The sequence below is a fragment of the Emydura macquarii genome, unplaced genomic scaffold (assembly GCF_026122565.2).
Source record: "Emydura macquarii macquarii isolate MOO-44397 ecotype Brisbane River unplaced genomic scaffold, CSIRO-AGI_Emac_v2 contig_3348, whole genome shotgun sequence".
Taxonomy (NCBI): domain Eukaryota; kingdom Metazoa; phylum Chordata; order Testudines; family Chelidae; genus Emydura; species Emydura macquarii.
In genome coordinates this window covers 7,019,689-7,038,683 of record NW_027133485.1, presented here as the reverse complement: position 1 = coordinate 7,038,683, position 18,995 = coordinate 7,019,689, and the positions used below count along the sequence as shown (strand labels likewise).

General features: G+C 51.7%; 2 protein-coding genes across 2 annotated transcripts; both read right to left on the bottom strand.

The window, feature by feature from the left end:
- Positions 1–526: 526 nt before the first annotated feature.
- Positions 527–9,440, bottom strand: LOC137143791 (cyclic GMP-AMP synthase-like). Its single transcript, XM_067533772.1, has 7 exons — positions 9,407–9,440; positions 7,395–7,724; positions 5,301–5,587; positions 4,837–5,068; positions 4,130–4,384; positions 3,283–3,382; positions 527–2,013 (listed from the first exon to the last, which is right to left on the bottom strand). The coding sequence occupies exons 1-7, from the start codon at positions 9,438–9,440 to the stop codon at positions 1,557–1,559; spliced, it is 1,695 nt and encodes a 564-aa protein (XP_067389873.1). The 3' UTR covers positions 527–1,556.
- A 2,062-nt stretch (positions 9,441–11,502) lies between these two features.
- On the bottom strand, positions 11,503–17,671 carry LOC137143769 (elongation factor 1-alpha, oocyte form-like). The gene is made up of 8 exons (XM_067533746.1): positions 17,651–17,671; positions 15,874–16,035; positions 15,173–15,352; positions 14,783–15,079; positions 14,279–14,429; positions 13,939–14,195; positions 12,712–12,946; positions 11,503–11,774 (listed from the first exon to the last, which is right to left on the bottom strand). The coding sequence occupies exons 2-8, from the start codon at positions 16,015–16,017 to the stop codon at positions 11,653–11,655; spliced, it is 1,386 nt and encodes a 461-aa protein (XP_067389847.1). The 5' UTR covers positions 16,018–16,035; positions 17,651–17,671; the 3' UTR covers positions 11,503–11,652.
- Positions 17,672–18,995: the final 1,324 nt, after the last annotated feature.

Here is an 18,995-nt window from a genome sequence, read left to right as displayed (position 1 = left end):
CCACCTGTGCTGCGGCCCACGCTGCAGGGCTTGTCATTTCTGACTGCAGAGGGTTGCTGGGCAAATCGTGGGTCATTTTTCGGTGTACAAAACCGGGTCCCGTCCCGCTGGGCTGCGATGGGGACAGGAGCCGCAGGGAGTGCTCCAGGGACTCTGCGTCTGCCTTCTAAGGTGCCCGGATACCACAATGGTGGGCACTACGTTAAACACAACACAACGCACTCTCCAAACTCCTGGCCATCACCCTCCTCTGGGCAGGGGGAGAGAGAATGTTCTTGTTACTTTTAAATCCTTGGCAGGGGCTCGGTTACTGTGGCAATGGGGGTGGTACGAGCGCCTTAGAAAGGCAGGTTACCTGAGATGACAGACGCGTCATTAGATCTGGACATCATCCAGGCCACTCACGAGTGAACATTTCGAACCTTCCTTTCCATTTTTATTTTTCATTTTCAGGCAATTACAACAACAGAACAGATCAAGAGAAGTGACACAGATGCTGGGTTGGGAGTATGACAGCAGAGCACAGCCAAGGAAAGGCTAGAGGCCAAACATCAGCCTGACAAAGACCCCTTTACATCACATCCCAACTCGGGATTTGTTCTCAATATTTCTGCTACTGCAGTGGAAAAAATAGGGTGGCTAAAATTAGACTTTTCAGCTTTTGTGAATAGTAACTAAAGAGTGTGTAGGCTGGTGCCTGAAATGCCAGCTTCCTGTTGAGGTTGGGGTATGGGATTTGGTGATTTCACAGTGCCATCAGCTGGAGAGGGAGTGGCAGACACTTGGAGAAATGCTGTGGGTGAATTTTGGCCTAGTAAGCTCTGGTCTACACTACAAACTTATTTTGGTATAGCTACGTAGCTCAGGGGTGTGGAAAACAAACACCCCTGAGCAACGCAGTCATACCAACTGAACTCCAGGTGTAGACAGCACTGTGACAATGGAAGGACTTCTCCCACTGACATAGCTACTGCCTCTCGGGGAGGTGGAGTGCCTACGCTGACAAGAGAAGCTCTCCCATCGGGGTAAGTAGTGTCTTCACTAAGGGCCATAGCGGCGCAGCTGCACTGGTCCTGCTTCACTGTAAGTGTAGACAAGCCCTAACTCCAGGAGGACAGAACACACAAAGCAACATCTGCTTACTGCCAAACAGTTTTAAAATCATACACTGGATTGGATTAATCTGCAAGCAGATTTATTTAGAGCGGAGCTAAGCTGTACAGAGCTCCCATGTTGCAGGACTGTGTTACAGCACAGTTAAAACATGGTTTGATCTTGCAGCATAGACAGGATGGAGTCATGTTATTACCATGCACCTGAACCAGGCTAGATGTCTGCGAAGTTCGGCTGCATGATTCAGGCACACAGTTTAAACATGCTTTGAGCCTCGCCATGCTGCAGGGTGTGTTTTTATCATGTCTGAGAAACTGCAGTGTTACAACTGGGTCCTACAATGTGGTAGATTATATATATCTTAGGCCACCCCCCACCACCTTCACTAACATTTAACTTCCTAGCAGACTCCTCCAATCCTTACAAGTGGAAGCTCAGAATCTCTATGACATGAAGTGGGAGAGTCCAATTGACATCAGAATCATCAGACCCATGGTGATCATTAGAGGCCACCTCATATCAGAATCCAGCAGCGGCGGGGCAGAGACCTTCTTCTTTCGGGACACAGTGGTTGGCTGCTTCTTTTTTTGCTTCTCTCTTAAGCGCACCAGCAGGAACTTCAAGTTATCGGGTGGAAAGAACTTTGTGCCAAACAGGTTGCATTTGGGAATGAAAAAATGAGGCAGGTGAGCAGTTGCCACCTGTTGAATGAAATTGTCCAGGACCCTTTCAAAACAGTGCGCAACACCGAAGGGGCTCCCACCTGTGCCCTGCTTCCATTCCCGCAGCGTGTGAAAGAAAGAAGTCTCAGCATGATAGGAACTCAAAGGAGCCAGTTCCAAAGGATGTTCTGTCTTCAAGGCTCCCAAAAGACTTTCCAGCATCTGCAGACATTCTGTCCTAGGGAGGGAAAAGCCAGAGTCTTAGCATTAGTGAGTTCTGTTATTATTGGGTCAAATCCCAAGCTCCTTATTCTGTTTTAATCCAGGCAGCGGCCTCAGTGGGAGTTTTGCCCAAGTAAGGGCCTGGATATTTTCCCAATTATAATTATTTATATAGGAACCACTGCATGCTAGGCATTTGACCTACAAAAATGTAAAAAAAAGAGAGAGTAAGTCACAGGGTTAGGGTGTCCAGATAGCAAGTGTGAAAAATTGGGACAGGTGATGGGGGGTAATAGGCACCTATATAAGAAAAAGCCCCAAATATCGGGACTGTCCCTATAAAATCGGGACATCTCGTCACCCTACACAGAAGGTAAATATAGCAATGCTAGATTTATGCAGGTGTGAATGCAGGTGTAACTGAGAGCAGAATCTAGCCCAAGGTACCTGTCAAAGAGATCTGACAATCAGTGGGCCCAATCTTGCACATGCTTACTGCCAGGCATATGGTGAGCAGTCTCATTGACTGATGGGATTGCTCACAATGGTAAGCATTATGCTCTGTAATGGTGTTTGCAGGACTGGGCTCTAATTAACAAGGTCTGCACGGAGGAGAGAGAAGGGAATGCAGCAGAACCAAGTGACAGGGTATTGATTTCATTATATGTCTTATTAGCTCCTTATTTGTTGTTTGTTTTTTAAAATCACTGTTAAAGTCTCAAGTATTTTACTTTTGATAGAAGTTGAGCATAGACCACACCTAACTAATTCTAAAGAGAAATGAATATACTCAATAATCATGTTCACTAATAATACTTTGTACTTCTCTGGCACCTTCCATCTGAGGATCCCAAAGCACTTTACAACAAGCAGGATCATTGCACCCATTTTACAGAAGGGGAAACTGAGGCACAGGCAGGTGCTGTGACTTGCCCAAGGTCACACAGTGAGCCAGTGGCAGAATCCAGGAGTAGAATCCAGGAACCTAGATTCCCAGCCCCGTGATCCAGACACGGAAACTCCCAACTGATAGCAATGCTTTACATTTCCATAGCACCTTCTATGCCAGGATCTTAGAGTGCTTAACAAAGGTGGTCCAGGTTCACATCAAGGTTTCAAGGGCAAAGAAAACATACTATTCCCAATGGAATGTGAAGATATTTCTCTTATGTTATTCTGACCTGTCTCAACTAGGATCATGGGGGATACAAAGACCACTGGCCCAGCCCTGGATTTCCAGACTTGCAGACACACTTAGTCGGCAGTGGTTGCCCGAAGCACATACCTGCAGCACTTGGTTGTATGACACTTCTGGTAGCTCTGGGCCCTGGTGTGGCTCTTCAACATCTCCTTTTCCACGTGAGAGAAAGAAATTTTCCAGGTGTCTGAAATACACAAAAACCCAGTGTCAGCCTAGGCCGCACAGCTGGGCACAAAAGCCAGGGCAGGGGAGGAGACTGTGCAGGTGATGTGGAAATAGGGTCATTTCTGATGTGTTCTTGGTTCCAGTGCTGCCTGCGAAGTCATCACTGACTGTAAAGCTCATAAAACAGTCTCAGGCCACTGGCCCACTCCCATCCCTCTCTGGTTCCATGGGCTCTTTCACTCTCCCCTGCATTACCTCTCCCCAGCTTAGGGGTCTCCATCACCTCCCATGCCTGCCACTCTCCTGGGGAAAGCCTCCTGTACCCTTGTGGGGTGGCTTTAGGTCTAGGACTTGGACTGAAGGGGAAAGGGGAAGACATAATTCCCCTCAATACATGTTATATACCAGCTCCCCTGAGGTCTCCAGAACACATACGCCCTGTCTCAGCTCTGCGTACCGCACCAGAGGCTAGAGATGTTATCTGCTGACTCTCTGCAGCTTTTCTTCTGTGAGGCTAGCTAAGGCCAGTGCATTACCCTGATGGGACACAGAGTACGTGTGGGCAGCTTTGCCAGTGCTATGAAAAGACAGGAGGGGATACTGGCCCCATGGGCTGTGTGGGCTCCATCCCCTGAATGGCTGTTCATAATGCCAGCTCCGCACGCTACCACACTTTACCCCAGGCATCAGCTCGGCAACTCAGTCCCTAAGCACTTTCCAAGGAGAACGTGCTGTGTTGGCCAACGCCTTGGGTGAGAGGAGTTACCTTTGTTATCTTGACCAGGGGCCTGTTTAGCAATGAAATAGAGTGTCTTCCACGGACAGGGCTCTTTCTCTCCCAACAGTTGCTTGACGTCCATCCCTTCATTGTCTGAACTGGGCCATTGGCCAGAGATCTCCAGAGCAAGGACCAGGTCAATAGACATGAACGTGTCACCTTGGTTGTCCACCATCACTAGGGGCACCGCTGGGCTGTTCTGCTTTTTCCTCTCCAGCCTCATCTGCCATCCAGGAAAAGGCACTGAGACACGAGACAGAGTGGACAGACACGGGAGAGCTTAGAAAGAAGCAATAATTCATCAAGCGGCTTGTTTGTGTTTAGATCAACATCAGCCAAAGAAACCAAACCCATCAGAAACCAACCCGCAGAGAAACTCAACCAAATCCGTAGGGAAGGACCCTTAGTGGGGCACCCACAGCTTTCCCCAGGAGATGGAGTCCAACTCACTCAGGTCTGTGTAGTGTGAGGAATCCTCAAGGCCTAATGCCTCAGCCTTTCACCTCTGGAGACCTAGGTTCAAATCCTTCTTGAGGACACATGTGAAAATTAGTTTGCAGGTCTCCCCCTAGCCAAGCGACACTACAGTGCTGCAGCCACTTATTTTAAGAGTGACTCAGGCCTGGAAGAGCAGGAGGTGTCACAGATCAGGAATGGAAGAGGGGATCCAGGTAGCCCCAGCCTAGGGCACTCACCTGAGTAGAACACTTTGATGAACTGATCCAAGTTCTGCTGGAATCCCGCCATGATGCTGCCAGGGGATACCGTCTGCCCGTCCTCCAGCAGGAAGGCTGCTGGAAAGCTGCGGGACTTTCTCAGCAGGGTCAGGGTGTAGAAGAGTCCATCGTACCCCTCCACCTCACTGTACTGAATGTAATCTGGAACTGGCAGGCTCAGCAGCACGTCAAACTCATTCGGGTGCAAGAGCTGTCGACAAAGTCACCTACTGGAGATGCTGCTGAATTCTTCTCAGGCTAATCCCCTCTTCTGCTTTCCTCCACCCATCCCTTTGATCTCACTTCTTCTCATCCCTCCTTCCTGCTTTCATTCCCTCCCTGATCCAACCTCTCTAACTACCTCCTACCTCTCGACTCCCCTGCCGCTGTGGCCCTAGGAGGCACCGACTGCTCCCACCACCTACACTCCCTCTCCTCGTTACCTTCCCAAACTCGGAGCTGCTTCTCCACATCAGCTCTCTCACATCCCTGAAGTAGGGTCTCTCGGGACATTCGTTCAGGAAGCTGAAGAACTGGCGGAGGAAGGCATGGAGAAGGTCGACTGCGTTGGCGGTATCCAGCTGTTTCCGGCGGAGGGACTTTGCCCTCTCTTTAATCCGGGTGAGGTTATCTTTTTTCCACTCTTGAAAGGTTCCCATTGCAGCTGAGGCCCCTGGTTTCTCACTCAGATCAGCGGAGACATCTTGGGAATAGACCGTCCCCAGGTCTCCTAAAAGGACACATTAGAATGAGAGATAACCCTGCGGGGTTCAGCCAGCTTCCTCCATATCAAACCATGCTGTTATTGCTTCTACAATGGAAGTTTAGGTCCTGATCCTTTTTCCACTGGCAAGCGTTCCACTGACTCCAACAGGGGGAGGAGCTGGGCCTTGTTTTGTGCAGCATCGTTCTTATAAACGGCCCTAAAAGATTTTTGGGGAAAGAGAAATTAAGGGGTACAAGGTTGAGCTCAGACTTAAAATGTGACAGAGGAGCTGGAGACACGGGGAAGCCATGCCAGAGAGCAGGTAATGCAGAGGAGAAAGCTCTCGTGCTGGCCGTGGGGGGATTGTGAAAAGGACCAGAGGGAGCTGGCTGAGCAGAGGAAGGGCGGAAGAGGAGTAAAACGGGACCAGATCAGCTGAAGTAAACGGGGCAGAAATGCCTCTCTCTCTGTCTAAGGGAAAGCTGGTGTGTGTACTGTGGGATGCTGCACCTCTGTTATTTCAGACCAATCATATAGACAGTGGTTCCCAACCTTTTTGAGTGAAAGCCCCACTAATCCCCTACCCCACCCACACACACAACCCCTAGAAACACACATAATGATCATAATAGCAACACTAAATTACATAAAGAATAATACTAATCAATGACTCTTCCCTGAGTAAGAAGCGAAGCCTTCCCTGGCACAGCCGCCACCGCACGCCCCGTGTGGCCCTGCCTCTTTTCGTCCTTCATGGACTGAGGGTAATGAAGGCAGCGGGCGCTGGCGGGCTGGCCAGGGTTGCTCCAGGCCTCCACCAGTGCAGGGCTGCTTCGCTCCGGCTGGGCACCCGGCCAGCATGGGGCTGGGATGGCTGCTCCTCCGTTCTGGTTGGGCACCCAGCCGGCTTAGGGCTGCTCTTCTGCTCCGACTGGTTCTGGAGGCTGCTGCGCCCGGCCGGCGCGGGGCTCAGAGGTGGGCAAATGACCTCAATGTTACTGAAGTCTCATGGACCCCCTGTAATCTTTGGTGCCCCCCCCAAAGGGTCCCGCACCCCAGGATGGGAACCGTTGATATAAGAGAAGCCAGGCTGCAGGGCTCTATTAACAGTGGCAATGGAACAGGTCTTACAGCGGGGGTGGTGAAAGCCATTAAACAAAATTGTAAACCCTGTATATGATGGAAACCACGTCAAGCCAGGGGGTGCTGCTGCACCCCTAGTTCCAGCACCCCTGAGTACTAATGACAAGGAGAAAGGTGATAGGACATTGTGTAATTGCTCTCCTTCCATAGCGCTGGATTCATCAGGAATTTAGGGATTACCATACCTTGGAGGGTGGGGAGGGGGACATTTAACCCAGAACCCTGTCTCTGACAGTGAATACTTCTAGAAAAGCATCACCCCACTCCCACCTACAATAGATCCAGCTATTGTGCAGTATTTTACCACATAAGGTCATTTCCTCCTGACCTTGGCTGGTGAGCAGTTTGTATCCTGGAGCCTGAGGATCATTGGCCTGGAAAACTTGTAGCTGAGTTAATGTAAATGCAGGTGCTATTCTGATTCAGCCAAATGTTTGCACTTTTAAAAGTCCAGTATGGGGAGGCGAGAGGGAAGGAAATCTCCCTGTTTGGGTCCCCACAGCCAGCTCACCCCCCAACCTCCCCAGATCCTGAAGACAGGGCAGAGAGAAAGAGAGGAAGGACAATAACCATGTCATCTAGCTACAATGCCACACTCTGCGAGATCATCATACTGGAAAATGGTGAGACTGGAGCACGTCTGAGCGGCCATTTACAAATCGTGCAGGTGAAATGGAGAAGCACTGACCTGCAGAGTCCCTCTGGAACTTATCCAACTCCATCTTCCACCTGCTCTGGGTAACAGGGCCCCGGAGATGCTGGAAGGTCTCTGGCGCATGAGAGCCCGAAGACCCTAGGTTCCACTGCTTCCTCACCCTGACGTTTGAAGCTTCTGCTGCTTCTAATGGAGACAGAGCTTTCTGGCTGGCTGCTCCTTCTGTATCTCCTGACTCTTTGCTTCTGCCGGTTCTGCCTTTCCTCTGTGGACCCTTCCACGCCCCATTGCTTTTGGCAGGCATGACATTGAGAGGCGCAGAGCTTGCTCTTGGAGTCAGACCTCCCGTCTTGCATCTGGACCCTATGAGATTGCAAAGAGAATCAAGGTGTTTATTGTGACTCCAGATTTATTTTCCCTAATGAACAATTGGAGGGAAAATAAACTATAAATGTTACAACTGGCCCTATGCTATATAGTCTCCTTGCATCTATTCCTATCCACCCATAGCCATCTCTGAGTCAGATGAGAGGGATGCTGCTCCCAGTCATTTAAAAAAATAAAATAAAATGCAGGGCCATGAAATCATGTATTTATTTCACTTTCCTCTGAGGAAATGGGCTGGTTACAGCTGGCAGGGGGAACCTAGAGCAAATCACTTCATTGCATCCCACCCATGGCAACAGTTAGCATTTCCACCATGCTTCTCATCTTCAAAGAGCTGTACAGACATTAATGGGGGGATCCTCCTAGCAGCCTGTGACACAGGTACATTGTTACCCCACTTTAGAGCCTGGGAAACAGCCAGCCAGAGAGGTGAAGTGACTTGCCCAAGGCCACCCAACAAGGCAGTGGCAGAGCAGGACCTAGCCCTCAAGGAGCTCCTGGCTCCCAAATGTGCTGCCTCTGTTAGGGAAATGGCTTTCTGTCTTTGTTAGGGGGAGCAAAGCTACAAAGCAGCTTTCAACCCCAGGCAGCTCTGCCATGCTGCCATGATGTGCTGTGGCAGCGAAGTCACGGGAAACAATCACACGACCTAGCCAAGCAAACAGGTTTGGGGAGAGGCCATGTCTGTGCGACAGAGGCATCCGGGGCTCATTGTTAAACATTTCAGTGTGGTCTGTACGGGGGGGCACTGGCACCTAGCAAACCATGGGATGGCCAGAAGGGGGACAAGACCTTTGCGGTGCAAGGGGAGGTAAACGCCTCCCACACCAAGTGAAGGGACCGAGCGTTGTAGCTTGCAGAAAATCAGCCTCACTCTGTGGTCTACTGAGGGCCTATTGCTGCCTTCATGCTAGTCTGCTGACCTGCAGTCTGAGATCCAGCATTGCGGGGTGTGGATGCTGATCCGTAAGAGGACCCCTCGTTTACAAGGGGATCTGCAGCAGTTGGTGGATGACCACGGACATCCCCCCTTCGTCCCAGCTCTGACACAGCTGCTTGCCCTTGGGCACCATGAAGAGTGCCTGCCCGCCCTTCCATTCTGTAATACCAGTTCACGCCTCTTTGCTCCTGTGTCACACACAGCCTAGGCAGGGTAGTGGGACTAGAAGACCCTTTCCTTGTCTCCTGCTGAGAGCCAGCCAACCACAAAGACCTCATTCAGACCTTTCCTGGCTAGACGGCACATCTCACGCCCTCACATGCCTAGGTAAGGGGGTCTCATCTGTATCTTGATGAGAACATTCAACTGCGCATCGGACTCATCTCTGAGACCATTCCTACATCGCTTTTAAACAGGCAGCTTCTCCGCAGGGCTAGATTTCTAGCAGGGCCAGCAAAGAACAGCAAGCTGGAGTTTCTGACCTGGACACACACATCCTTGGGTATTGCTGTCCTATTTCATCCACGTTAGAGTCTTTTAAAAGAGAACCGTGGAGTTCAACCTCGTCTATGGGTTTTCTAGGCCAGACATGCTTATAATCGAAAGTTACCTGGACAGAAACAGCTATACTGGCAAAAGACCTTTTTGGGGCCAGTATAACTGCACATATTTGTGCTGGCAAAAGCCCAGGTCTATGTCAAAGAATCACCCCTCTTACCTGACACTATTATCCTGGCAAAAATTCCTGGCATAGACTTGGCCTTCCAGTCTCTGGAGGAAGCTGGTGGGCTTGTTTCACAGCTAGATTGCTCATTAGCAGTCCATTGAAGCAATCTGATTAATAATTTCATAGTCATCTGTGCAGACAGGGCCCAGCCACAGCCTTGGTGGAACTTCATTCACCAGCTTCCCGCGGGGCTGCATCTGGCCCTCCTTAGCTTAGGATTGCTCTTTTCATTGCTGTTCTTGGAGATCAGCTGCAACTAGCATTACTTGATTTTTTTAATTCCCAGCTATCGTCTGTGTCTCGGACTGAGAATTTATTAATGGGTCCCCATCAGCCACCTTGTTTATTGTCCTGATTTTTTCCTGCTTCAGGAAAAAAAGCATCTGGGGGGGGGCCATTAATTGGTAGAGGGACAGTCACAAAACCAGACAGAGCACGCTGGAGACTTTCCAAGAGTTCGGTTCCCAGTACAAGCCTACATGCCCTATAAGTGTCCCCAGGCCACAGAGGAGTAACCTTTGAGATAACACAGACAGGCCTGGTTTTCACCTAGTCTCCCTAGAGATTTGGAGCAGAAGGATTTTCAGATTAGACGTTACAAGGCAAGTTCTGCCCTGAGCTCTGTGCAGCTCTCCCTGCACACTACAGAAGCTGTCCCATGCATGCTGGGAAAGTTTGTTTTGCCTCTCAGAAACCCACAGGTGGGAAAGATTTAAGACCAGTGCACAGCTGCTGAGTGTACCAGCCCTTCCCCGCTAGCAGTCAGCATGGAGTTACTGCCCTTTGGCCCAAGGGTGCCAAGTGGGTTGCTCCCATAACACAGGGCCTGGGAGTTCCTCACCCTGTGTAACAGTCACACCTATAGGGTCAGATCATGTCTATGCTACAGCAGCATAGCTCTGGCCCTGTAGCTTACAGAGATTTTTTCTGTGGCTGTAGGAATGCCATGTGCTTGAGTGATGATTGTTTGGCCAACAGAAGCATAGGGCAACCTGGCTACCTCATGCCAGGCACTAGCTCAGCATCGCTATGGGGCTCAGGGCACCAATTTTTCTACACCTAGGGGCACCATATCCAGCCTGACGCAAACATAGGCTGCTCTTCAGAGAGTAGAGGATCCTTGCTGGTCTGCTTTTCTGGGACAAGCCAGACCCTTCCTTTTTCCTTTGCTACAGGAGATGGAACATGCCTCTGATTCCCAGCTCTGCTTCTGCCAGGGATGGCCATGAAGTTTCTGCTAGGAAAGGTCCTAAGATGACACCTTGTCCTGTCCCCAAAATTCTCCATGGCTCACTCTAGAGTGGCCCGTAGATAGACCACCTCAGCTACCTTAGGGTCAGGCAGCCCCTCTTTGATCAGCTTCTGCTAACCCTGCCCGCTCCCTGGCCTTGCAGGAAATTCCCCACTTTGCTAGCGTGGGGCACTGCACTCTATTGACAAGACATTCACTTTATTGCTGCTGTTTTAACAGCCTCTTTTGTCCCTGTCCCCAAGCAGCAGCTATGGGACTCCTGGTTAAGCAGTCAACTTGAAGGGGGGGTAGTAACTCACCTTAACTCCCCCTCCCCTTTTCCACCTCACAACCTTGTAACCACTTGCCTTGCTCTGAGAAACACTCTGAAAGGGTGCCCCCCCTCCCATTCAAACCCACAATCCTAGGAGACAGTCTCGTTGCTGGTGCACCCCAGCTTTGTACCTCTCATCAGTCCTGCTTGTGATCTCACGTCATGCTATTTCTGCAGGAGCTGGGCTGCTGCTTTCCTCCCCAGCTCACCAACTGCCCCCTTCAAACTGCCACTCGTGGGCCACTTGGAACCCTGCCGTCCACCCAGGAACACGGGAGCCGCAGAAGCCAAGGCCCAGTCTACTCCCTGTCTGAATGGTAGTGGGGGGGGGGGAGGGGGCGGGGGGAGAAGAGAAAGTGTTACTCCATGGGAAACCTGATACACCAGTGCTGGGGGGCAGTGGAGCCTGTCAGATTGAAGCCTGGGGCCTTTCCCTCCAATGCGACAGTTCAGAGGATTGACTGACTGCCCCACGCAGAGCACCCCCCAGAGGCAGGTGTTACAGACACACAAAGCCATTGGCATTTTTCAAAACAGACTGTTTATTGAGGGAGGACAGTTAGAAAAAAAGTGGACGTGCGAGGCTCAGACCGTTGGTATTCCACCACCGCCGGCGTTCACGGCAGCGCAGTGATCAGCCCAGACGGTGATTGTGCCAGTGGGGTTTTGGCTTCATTTCTTACTGGCCTTCACAGCCGATTTGGTGACTTTGGCAGCGGCACTGGCCTTCTTGTCGACCCCCTTGATCACCCCCACGGCTACCGTCTGTCTCATGTCACGCACGGCAAAGCGACCTGCCGGAGGAGAGGCACGTTGGCTGGTTGTTTTCCTTTGCCTGCTCTGCCCATGAGGCTCTTCTGGGCACAGGTTGCCAATGGTTGTTCTTTACTACAGCTTAATGGCACTCAGCTGTGGGCAATATAAGGAGTTTGCAGCCACAGCAGGACCTAGTCTAGCCTCTGATGATTCAGCCCTAGGTTGGAGGGCGTATGCTGGGCATCTAACAGATTCCTCATGAAATTATCAGGGGCCAGCACTGGTATTAGCTATTGTTCTGGACCAGGACCACAGGTCTGCTCATGTAGATTAAACACTAAGGCCTGTCTACACTAGACATAAGTACGTTGACTTTCAGCTACCACTAGCTACAGCAGTGGCTGATGTACACACTACTCCCCTTAGGTCGATGGAGTGTGTCCTCACTAGAAGCACTTCCACTGACCTAAGGGGCAGCATGGGGAGCTGAGACCCACCTCTCGGCTCCTGGGCTCCCTGTGGGCTGCTCCCCCCACCCCCAACTCCCCAGTCCTGCAGCCATCAAGTCTGACTGCATGTGCGCAGCTGGAAACCTGGCAGCAGTCACTCACCCCCCCATCCCCTCCAATCCCAGCAAGAGCCAGGCTCCAGTGCCCCTGGCTTTGTCAATTTAGCAGTGAAATGGACATGAATGACAGCCCCTGCTGCATTGCCCTAGCTATGCCAACAAAAGCCCCTCACTTCTCACAGAGGTGGTTTTATTTTGTTCTGTCGACAAAAGGTCATTGTGTGTACACCAGCACGGTTTTGACAAAAAAAAAAAAAAACCGTAGTGTAGACCAGACCTCGCACGAATAATTGCCGTGTGATCTAGACTGGTCATAGCAATTTAGTTACCTGGCAACTGGTTCTAAGGCAGGTGTCCCAATGCTACAGAGGGGAGTAGCTATTTTACCCCATCCATTACAACCTTACCAAGAGGGGGGTACTCCGAGAAGGTCTCCACACACATGGGTTTGCTGGGGATCATCTGCACAATGGCAGCATCTCCAGACTTCAGTGCCTTGGGATTGTCCTCCAGCTTCTTGCCAGACCGGCGGTCGATCTTTTCCTTCAGCTCTGCAAACTTGCAGGAGATGTGAGCAGTGTGGCAATCCAGCACCGGGGAGTAGCCAGCAGCGATTTTGCCTGGGTGGTTCAGGATGATGACCTGCACGGGAGGAGATGGTTAGGCAGCCTGAGTATTCGCCGGTTCATTTGTTCTTGGGGAAGCCCTGATGAGTTATATGCTGGGATCAGAGGCCATTTGCTAGGATTAAGGTTTTTTTAAAAAGCCACCTTAGAACAAGGTTAGTTACGGTGAATTGGTCCTGTTGCTTGATTTGGGCAGGCATAGCTCTGTTGGTACACAGGCACCATCTAGCTTGCCAGATCTGAGGAGACCAGAGAGTAAGAATCTCTGTATTGCTACCACTGGGCACAGTGCAAACTTGAACTGGGGAGGGGCTTGTACCTGTCCCAGTCCCAAAGTGGTTACAAGCCACCTGTTACTGTATGCTCTCATCTATCCCCATCCAAGTGTAGGAGTTCTTAACACGACCAGCTGTCCCAGTAGGCCTTCTCCAGGTGTTTCTCTCAGTTATTTATTAGGAGTAGCCACCATGCAGAGAGCAATGTTAAGAGGGAGAGCTGTTGCCAGGATAGAAAGAGGTCTTAATAGCCCTAACTGACCTCAGATAGTTCTTTCAGACTACTTTTAGCAGCTACAAGGAGGAAGCTGTTGTTCAGACGCTCCTGCCATGGAGTGCAACGTGTGCTGGCATCACAAGACTAATAGCCTATAGTGGCAAAATGCATGTGGGGTGGGAAGGGGGAGAGCTAGTGGTTATTTGGCTGCCAGAGAGGTCTGAGTGGAAGGGGGGGAAATTCTTAGGGAAGGGGGCTAACCCCAGACTTGCTAATTTGACTTAACACAAGGGCATGGCAACCACTACTCTTGTGTGGGCTGGGAGACCAATTTGTCTCATCTTCCATTCAGCTGCTATGGCAGAAGCACTGTCTGTGACTAACTGCAGTGTTAGCCATCTGTTTGGGAGAATCTGCTCTCCTTTTAATAACCTGCCCTGTCCTTGGCATCATCAGCTGGGCTACTCTAGATACAGCCAGGCAGAGTCAACAAGCCCTATTTTTTCCACCCCTTACCTGAGCAGTGAAGCTGCCGGCCTCCATGGGAGGGTCGTTCTTGCTGTCTCCGGCCACGTTCCCCCGGCGGATGTCTTTCACAGACACGTTCTTCACATTGAACCCAATGTTGTCGCCAGGCAGCGCCTCTGCCAGAGCCTCATGGTGCATTTCCACCGACTTCACCTCCGTGGTGATGTTGGTGGGGGAAAAGGTCACAACCATGCCGGCCTTCATGAAGCCAGTCTCCACACGGCCCACTGGGACAGTGCCGATACCTGGGCACAGAGACGGTGGCATCAGTTGGGTTACCTAGAAAAAAGCTGCCACACCCAGTGACCTTCACCCTCCCCACACTCACCACCAATCTTGTAGACATCCTGCAGGGGCAGACGGAGAGGCTTGTTAATTGGGCGGGAAGGAGGGACAATGGAATCCAGAGCTTCCATCAGGGTGGTGCCTGCAGCATTTCCATCCTTCCTAGTGATCTTCCAGCCTTTGAACCAAGGCATCTGCAACAGACAGGAGCCAAGGCGGAAGCTAGGTAGGGCCTGAGTGTGCCAGGTGCGTCTCCCAGGAGGTATTTGTGCCCACACTGCACTAAACTGCCCACCACTGCCTGTCACAGTAGGAGGAAGAACAAAACTGGAGCCTGGAAGTTAATACAGAATGTACCTTGGAGAAATAAAGCTATGCAAGCCTCTAACACCAGCCCATGCTCTGCCTAGATCCTTGGCTGAAAGTAGGGTTTCCCCATCCACCTAGTCATGCTTCCATGTCCAAAGCAGCTCAGACAGACACTTCCACACCCTGTCATTCCAGATCTGGCCTCCACGAGGCGCACACACACGAGCACGCTACTTACTTTGGCACTGGCCTCCAGCATGTTGTCCCCATGCCAGCCCGAGATGGGCACGAATGCCACCGATGCTGGGTTGTAGCCAATCTTCTTGATGTAGGCGCCCACTTCCTTGGTGATCTCCTGGTAGCGCTTGCCACTATAGGGGGGCTCGGTGGAGTCCATCTTGTTCACCCCAACAATGAGCTGCTTCACCCCCAGCGTGTAGGCCAGCAGGGCATGCTCACGGGTCTGCCCGTTCTTAGAGATGCCGGCTTCAAACTCCCCCACGCCAGCCGCCACAATCAGCACAGCACAGTCAGCCTGGAGTAGGGAAGGGACACAGCATCAGAGCATGCTACAACTCTAGCTGCAGAGTCACCTCGCCCACTTCACCCTGAGCAGGTCAGCTCTTACCTGGGAGGTGCCAGTGATCATGTTCTTGATGAAGTCTCTGTGGCCAGGGGCATCGATGATGGTGATGTAGTACTTGGTGGTCTCGAACTTCCACAGGGAGATGTCGATGGTGATCCCGCGCTCCCGCTCGGCCTTCAGCTTATCCAGCACCCAGGCGTATTTGAAGGAGCCCTTCCCCATCTGCGTGGAGGGAGACACCAGTTACACTCCAAGTTACACAAGGTGTTTGGGGTGGACACACGTGGTCACTAGAGAACAGCTCCCATTTCTCTGCATTAAATAAGGCAGGATTTATTTAACTGGGGGGCTGTTTGCAAGTGGGATGCTGTCAGATCCCTCCACTACCCTAATCTACTTTAGATGAGAGCATTAAACTCTCGCCTTCCCCCCAAGTCTAGGTTAGAGGCAGACTTGCTGCAGGGGATGCGTATCAGTACGGTCACACTGATGCAAGCTTCCTTAGAGTAGCCAGGGCCTTGGAGTGGCAGATGTGCCAACGCCCTCCAAACACAAACAGCCTCCTGGCTCCCCAGGGACCCTCCCCAAACTCAGAGGTTTAGCCGTCATTGCTTGGAGTCTGAGGTTTATAACCGAGGAGTCCCAGCGTAGGCAGTGCCCGAGCCACACATCACATAGCGACGCCCCACAGAGCAAGTTAATTAAAACTCTGGATACAGTCTGTCTGGCACCGTTGCCCTGACCTCAGCTGCCTCCTTCTCAAACTTCTCGATGGTTCGCTTGTCGATGCCCCCGCACTTGTAGATGAGGTGCCCGGTGGTGGTGGATTTCCCCGAGTCCACATGGCCAATCACCACAATGTTGATGTGGATTTTCTCCTTTCCCATACTGCTGGTCGGAGGTGTCTGAGACAGAGAAAGGGGTTTAGACAGGCTCCCAGCCCCCACACCGCACTCACAGGGCCATGCTCAGCTCTGTTCCACCCAGCACAGCCTCACCAAAGTGGAGTCTGGCCTGTACTGCCAGGTACAGATCTAACAGGTGACCAGGTTTCTAAATGAATGGGGAAGGAAGGGTGAGCAGAGTTGCTCGGCGATCACAGGTCCCACAGACCTGAGATGATTAGGCCAGGAGAGTTTGTGGTCACTGGAAAAGCTGCCTCAACTTTAGCATTTTGTTGGCTACAAGATTCATCGTCCTCCCCCACGAGCTCCGCAGAGAGCAGCACCTCAGAACTGCTGCCAAGCAGCCAGCAGTGAGCTTTTTAACAAGTGATCATGCAAGAGCATTAGGCACCCAAACAGCCCACCACCCCATTCACAGCACCCTCATGTCCCACCCAGACCTTTTACCACCTGCCAAGGTGGAGGAACCCCAGTGGGCCAGTCTGTATTCCACCTTGGTGCCACAGCCCACCGGGGAGATTAGCTGGCAGCTCCTTCATGGATGGGCGAGCACAGGCATGTACCTGGTGCGGTTCACCTCTCGTCCTGCTACCTGTCCCATTTGCGGCAGGAGGGAGACCCTGGCGCACATATATCTGGAGCGTGCCAAGTTGCAGCCCCTATTCTGGCTGCATTTCTCCCCACACTTTCTGATCTACGCACACCCCATCCAGGGCCCCACAAAATCACAGGACCCCCTCCTTGCCTTGGCCAACGTGACCATCTACAGCACCAGGGAGAGGATGATGGCTGAGGAGGTGCTCTGCAACTGTGGGGCCCATTTGCATTCTTCCATCCGATCACATATCCAGGCAGAGTCCCTCTGGGCAGAGTCTGTTGACTCCTTAGCTGCTTTTGAGAAGCAGTGGGTGCTGCCCAGGGTTCTCTGCTCAGTGTCTCTTTCATTTAGCCCTCTGACCTTCACACCTGTTCTCTCATTTGTTATCCCCCAAAATTAGGTGAGGCCTGGGCCCAGTAGTTCCCCCCTTAAGCTGGTGGAGGGGCTTTTAGCCATGGGCAGGCACAAGCCCTATTCACAGCACCTGCACCATTCTGGTAGGCCCATTGTCTGAGCTGTGCTGCCAGTGCCATTGAACTAACAGAGGAGTGTGAGAAGGAAACAGCTGCAGTCCCTCACCCAGTCAGGGCCCAAGCAGAATCTTCTCAGGCCTAGTACAAACTTGTAACACAAGGCCCCTCCCACACACCTACCCATGGGGGTTGCATTCTGGGCCAGCTCCCCCAGACCCTAGTAAAGTGTACCCTTCCCCCTACATGGGGGCCTTGCACCCAGTAAGCAGTGGTGTCAGGCCAGTTAACCAGTCCTTATCCCAGACTGACTGCTAGGTCTGGAGAAAAGAGGCCTCATTTCTTCCCCCCCTTTCCAGAAGCATCAAAGCAGGTACTGCCCCATGGGTGGGCAGGGAAATAGGGTGGTGGAAATCTGCCATCTCTAGCCCAGGCAACAGCCCAGGATCCCAGGGGAGCTCGGCAGCAGGCACAGCCAAGCCCAGCCCAGCCAAGCCAAGCCCAGCTATAGGGCCCCCACCCCAAACCCAGCAGATAAAGCACGTACCTGGACCCACAGCCCCCGCAGTAGGGCAGCCACTATACTCAGCACTGCCCCGCCCAGTCCATTTAAACCTTCCTCGGCAGCGGGTACCAACCTAACCACGCCCCTTCCGAATGCCGGCACCAATCATTGACTGCGGGCTGGTTAGCCACGCCCCCTTGGAGCCACAGGGAGAGAAACACGTGGAAGAGATAAACAAGGGAGAGTCTCCTACGGACCAAGCGCAGAGACAGCAGGGGGCGTTGGGTTCTGGGGCGGGGCTGAGCCCCCAAATAATCATAAGTAATAAATAATCATTAGCGGGCTGAATACCAATTAACAGAGACAAGGAAAGGCGAATAGGAGCAGAGTCAAGGCTGAAATAAACAGAGCCTGACTCATCCATAAAGTGAGAGAAAAGGGACTAATCAATACAGGCTAATGAACAGAGATGACGAGACAAGGAGAATGAATAGTAAATAGCTATGGTGATACAAATAACTTACAATAAAGACTATTACAGAATAATAACACAGGGAGTTAGGGATTCACACAGGTGAAGAAATCAACAGAGATGAATCAATAGAGAAAGAAGGAGAAATAATGGGGTGCAAACAGGAACATGGATTCAGAGCCAGATCCTGCAAACTCCTTTATGCATCCACAGAGGCCTCCATTGACTTTCTTGGGTCTTCACAGGGCCTGCCTATGCAGAGCAGTTAGCAGGCTGAGTGCCCCACTTCTTAGCAGCACTGCAGGGAGTATTCCAAAGCCTGGAAGAGCTCACAGTCGCTCAGTAATTGCTCTACCTGAGAGAGACATTGCAGGGAGACTCTATGGGACACACGGGGCAGAATCATTGCTAGTGGCGGAAAGAAAGGGCAAGAAGGGAAACTCTAATGGCATCAGAAGGAGAGTTCAGTTTCAAACAGCCCGTTCCTTGCTCACCTGTGTTAAATGCTGGCTTTTCACAACCCTGCACTCCTCCCCACCACCATGAACAAAGCCCTGTTAAAATTAACCAGCCCAGGCTCCCCAGGAGTCAAGTTGCCCCAGGGACTCACACTTTGCAGACTCTCTCTGGCCAAGGAAGTCCTGCCGGAGTCAGGGCTGTGGCTTTTAACTCTCTCTGGCCAAGGAAGTCCTGCCGGAGTCAGGGCTGTGGCTTTTAACCCCTGGGGTCATAAACCTGAACTTCAACAAGCGCAGTTTAAATGAGATCCCCAAATGTAACTGAGTAACTAACATCCATGTGACATGAATTCACTCTGATGCTTTTCCCGGTGCCACCAATCACAGGGCACAGTCATTCTCCTCTCAGAGGCATATTGGTGCGTGCGAGGCGCCATCGCTTCAGATCACTCCAGCT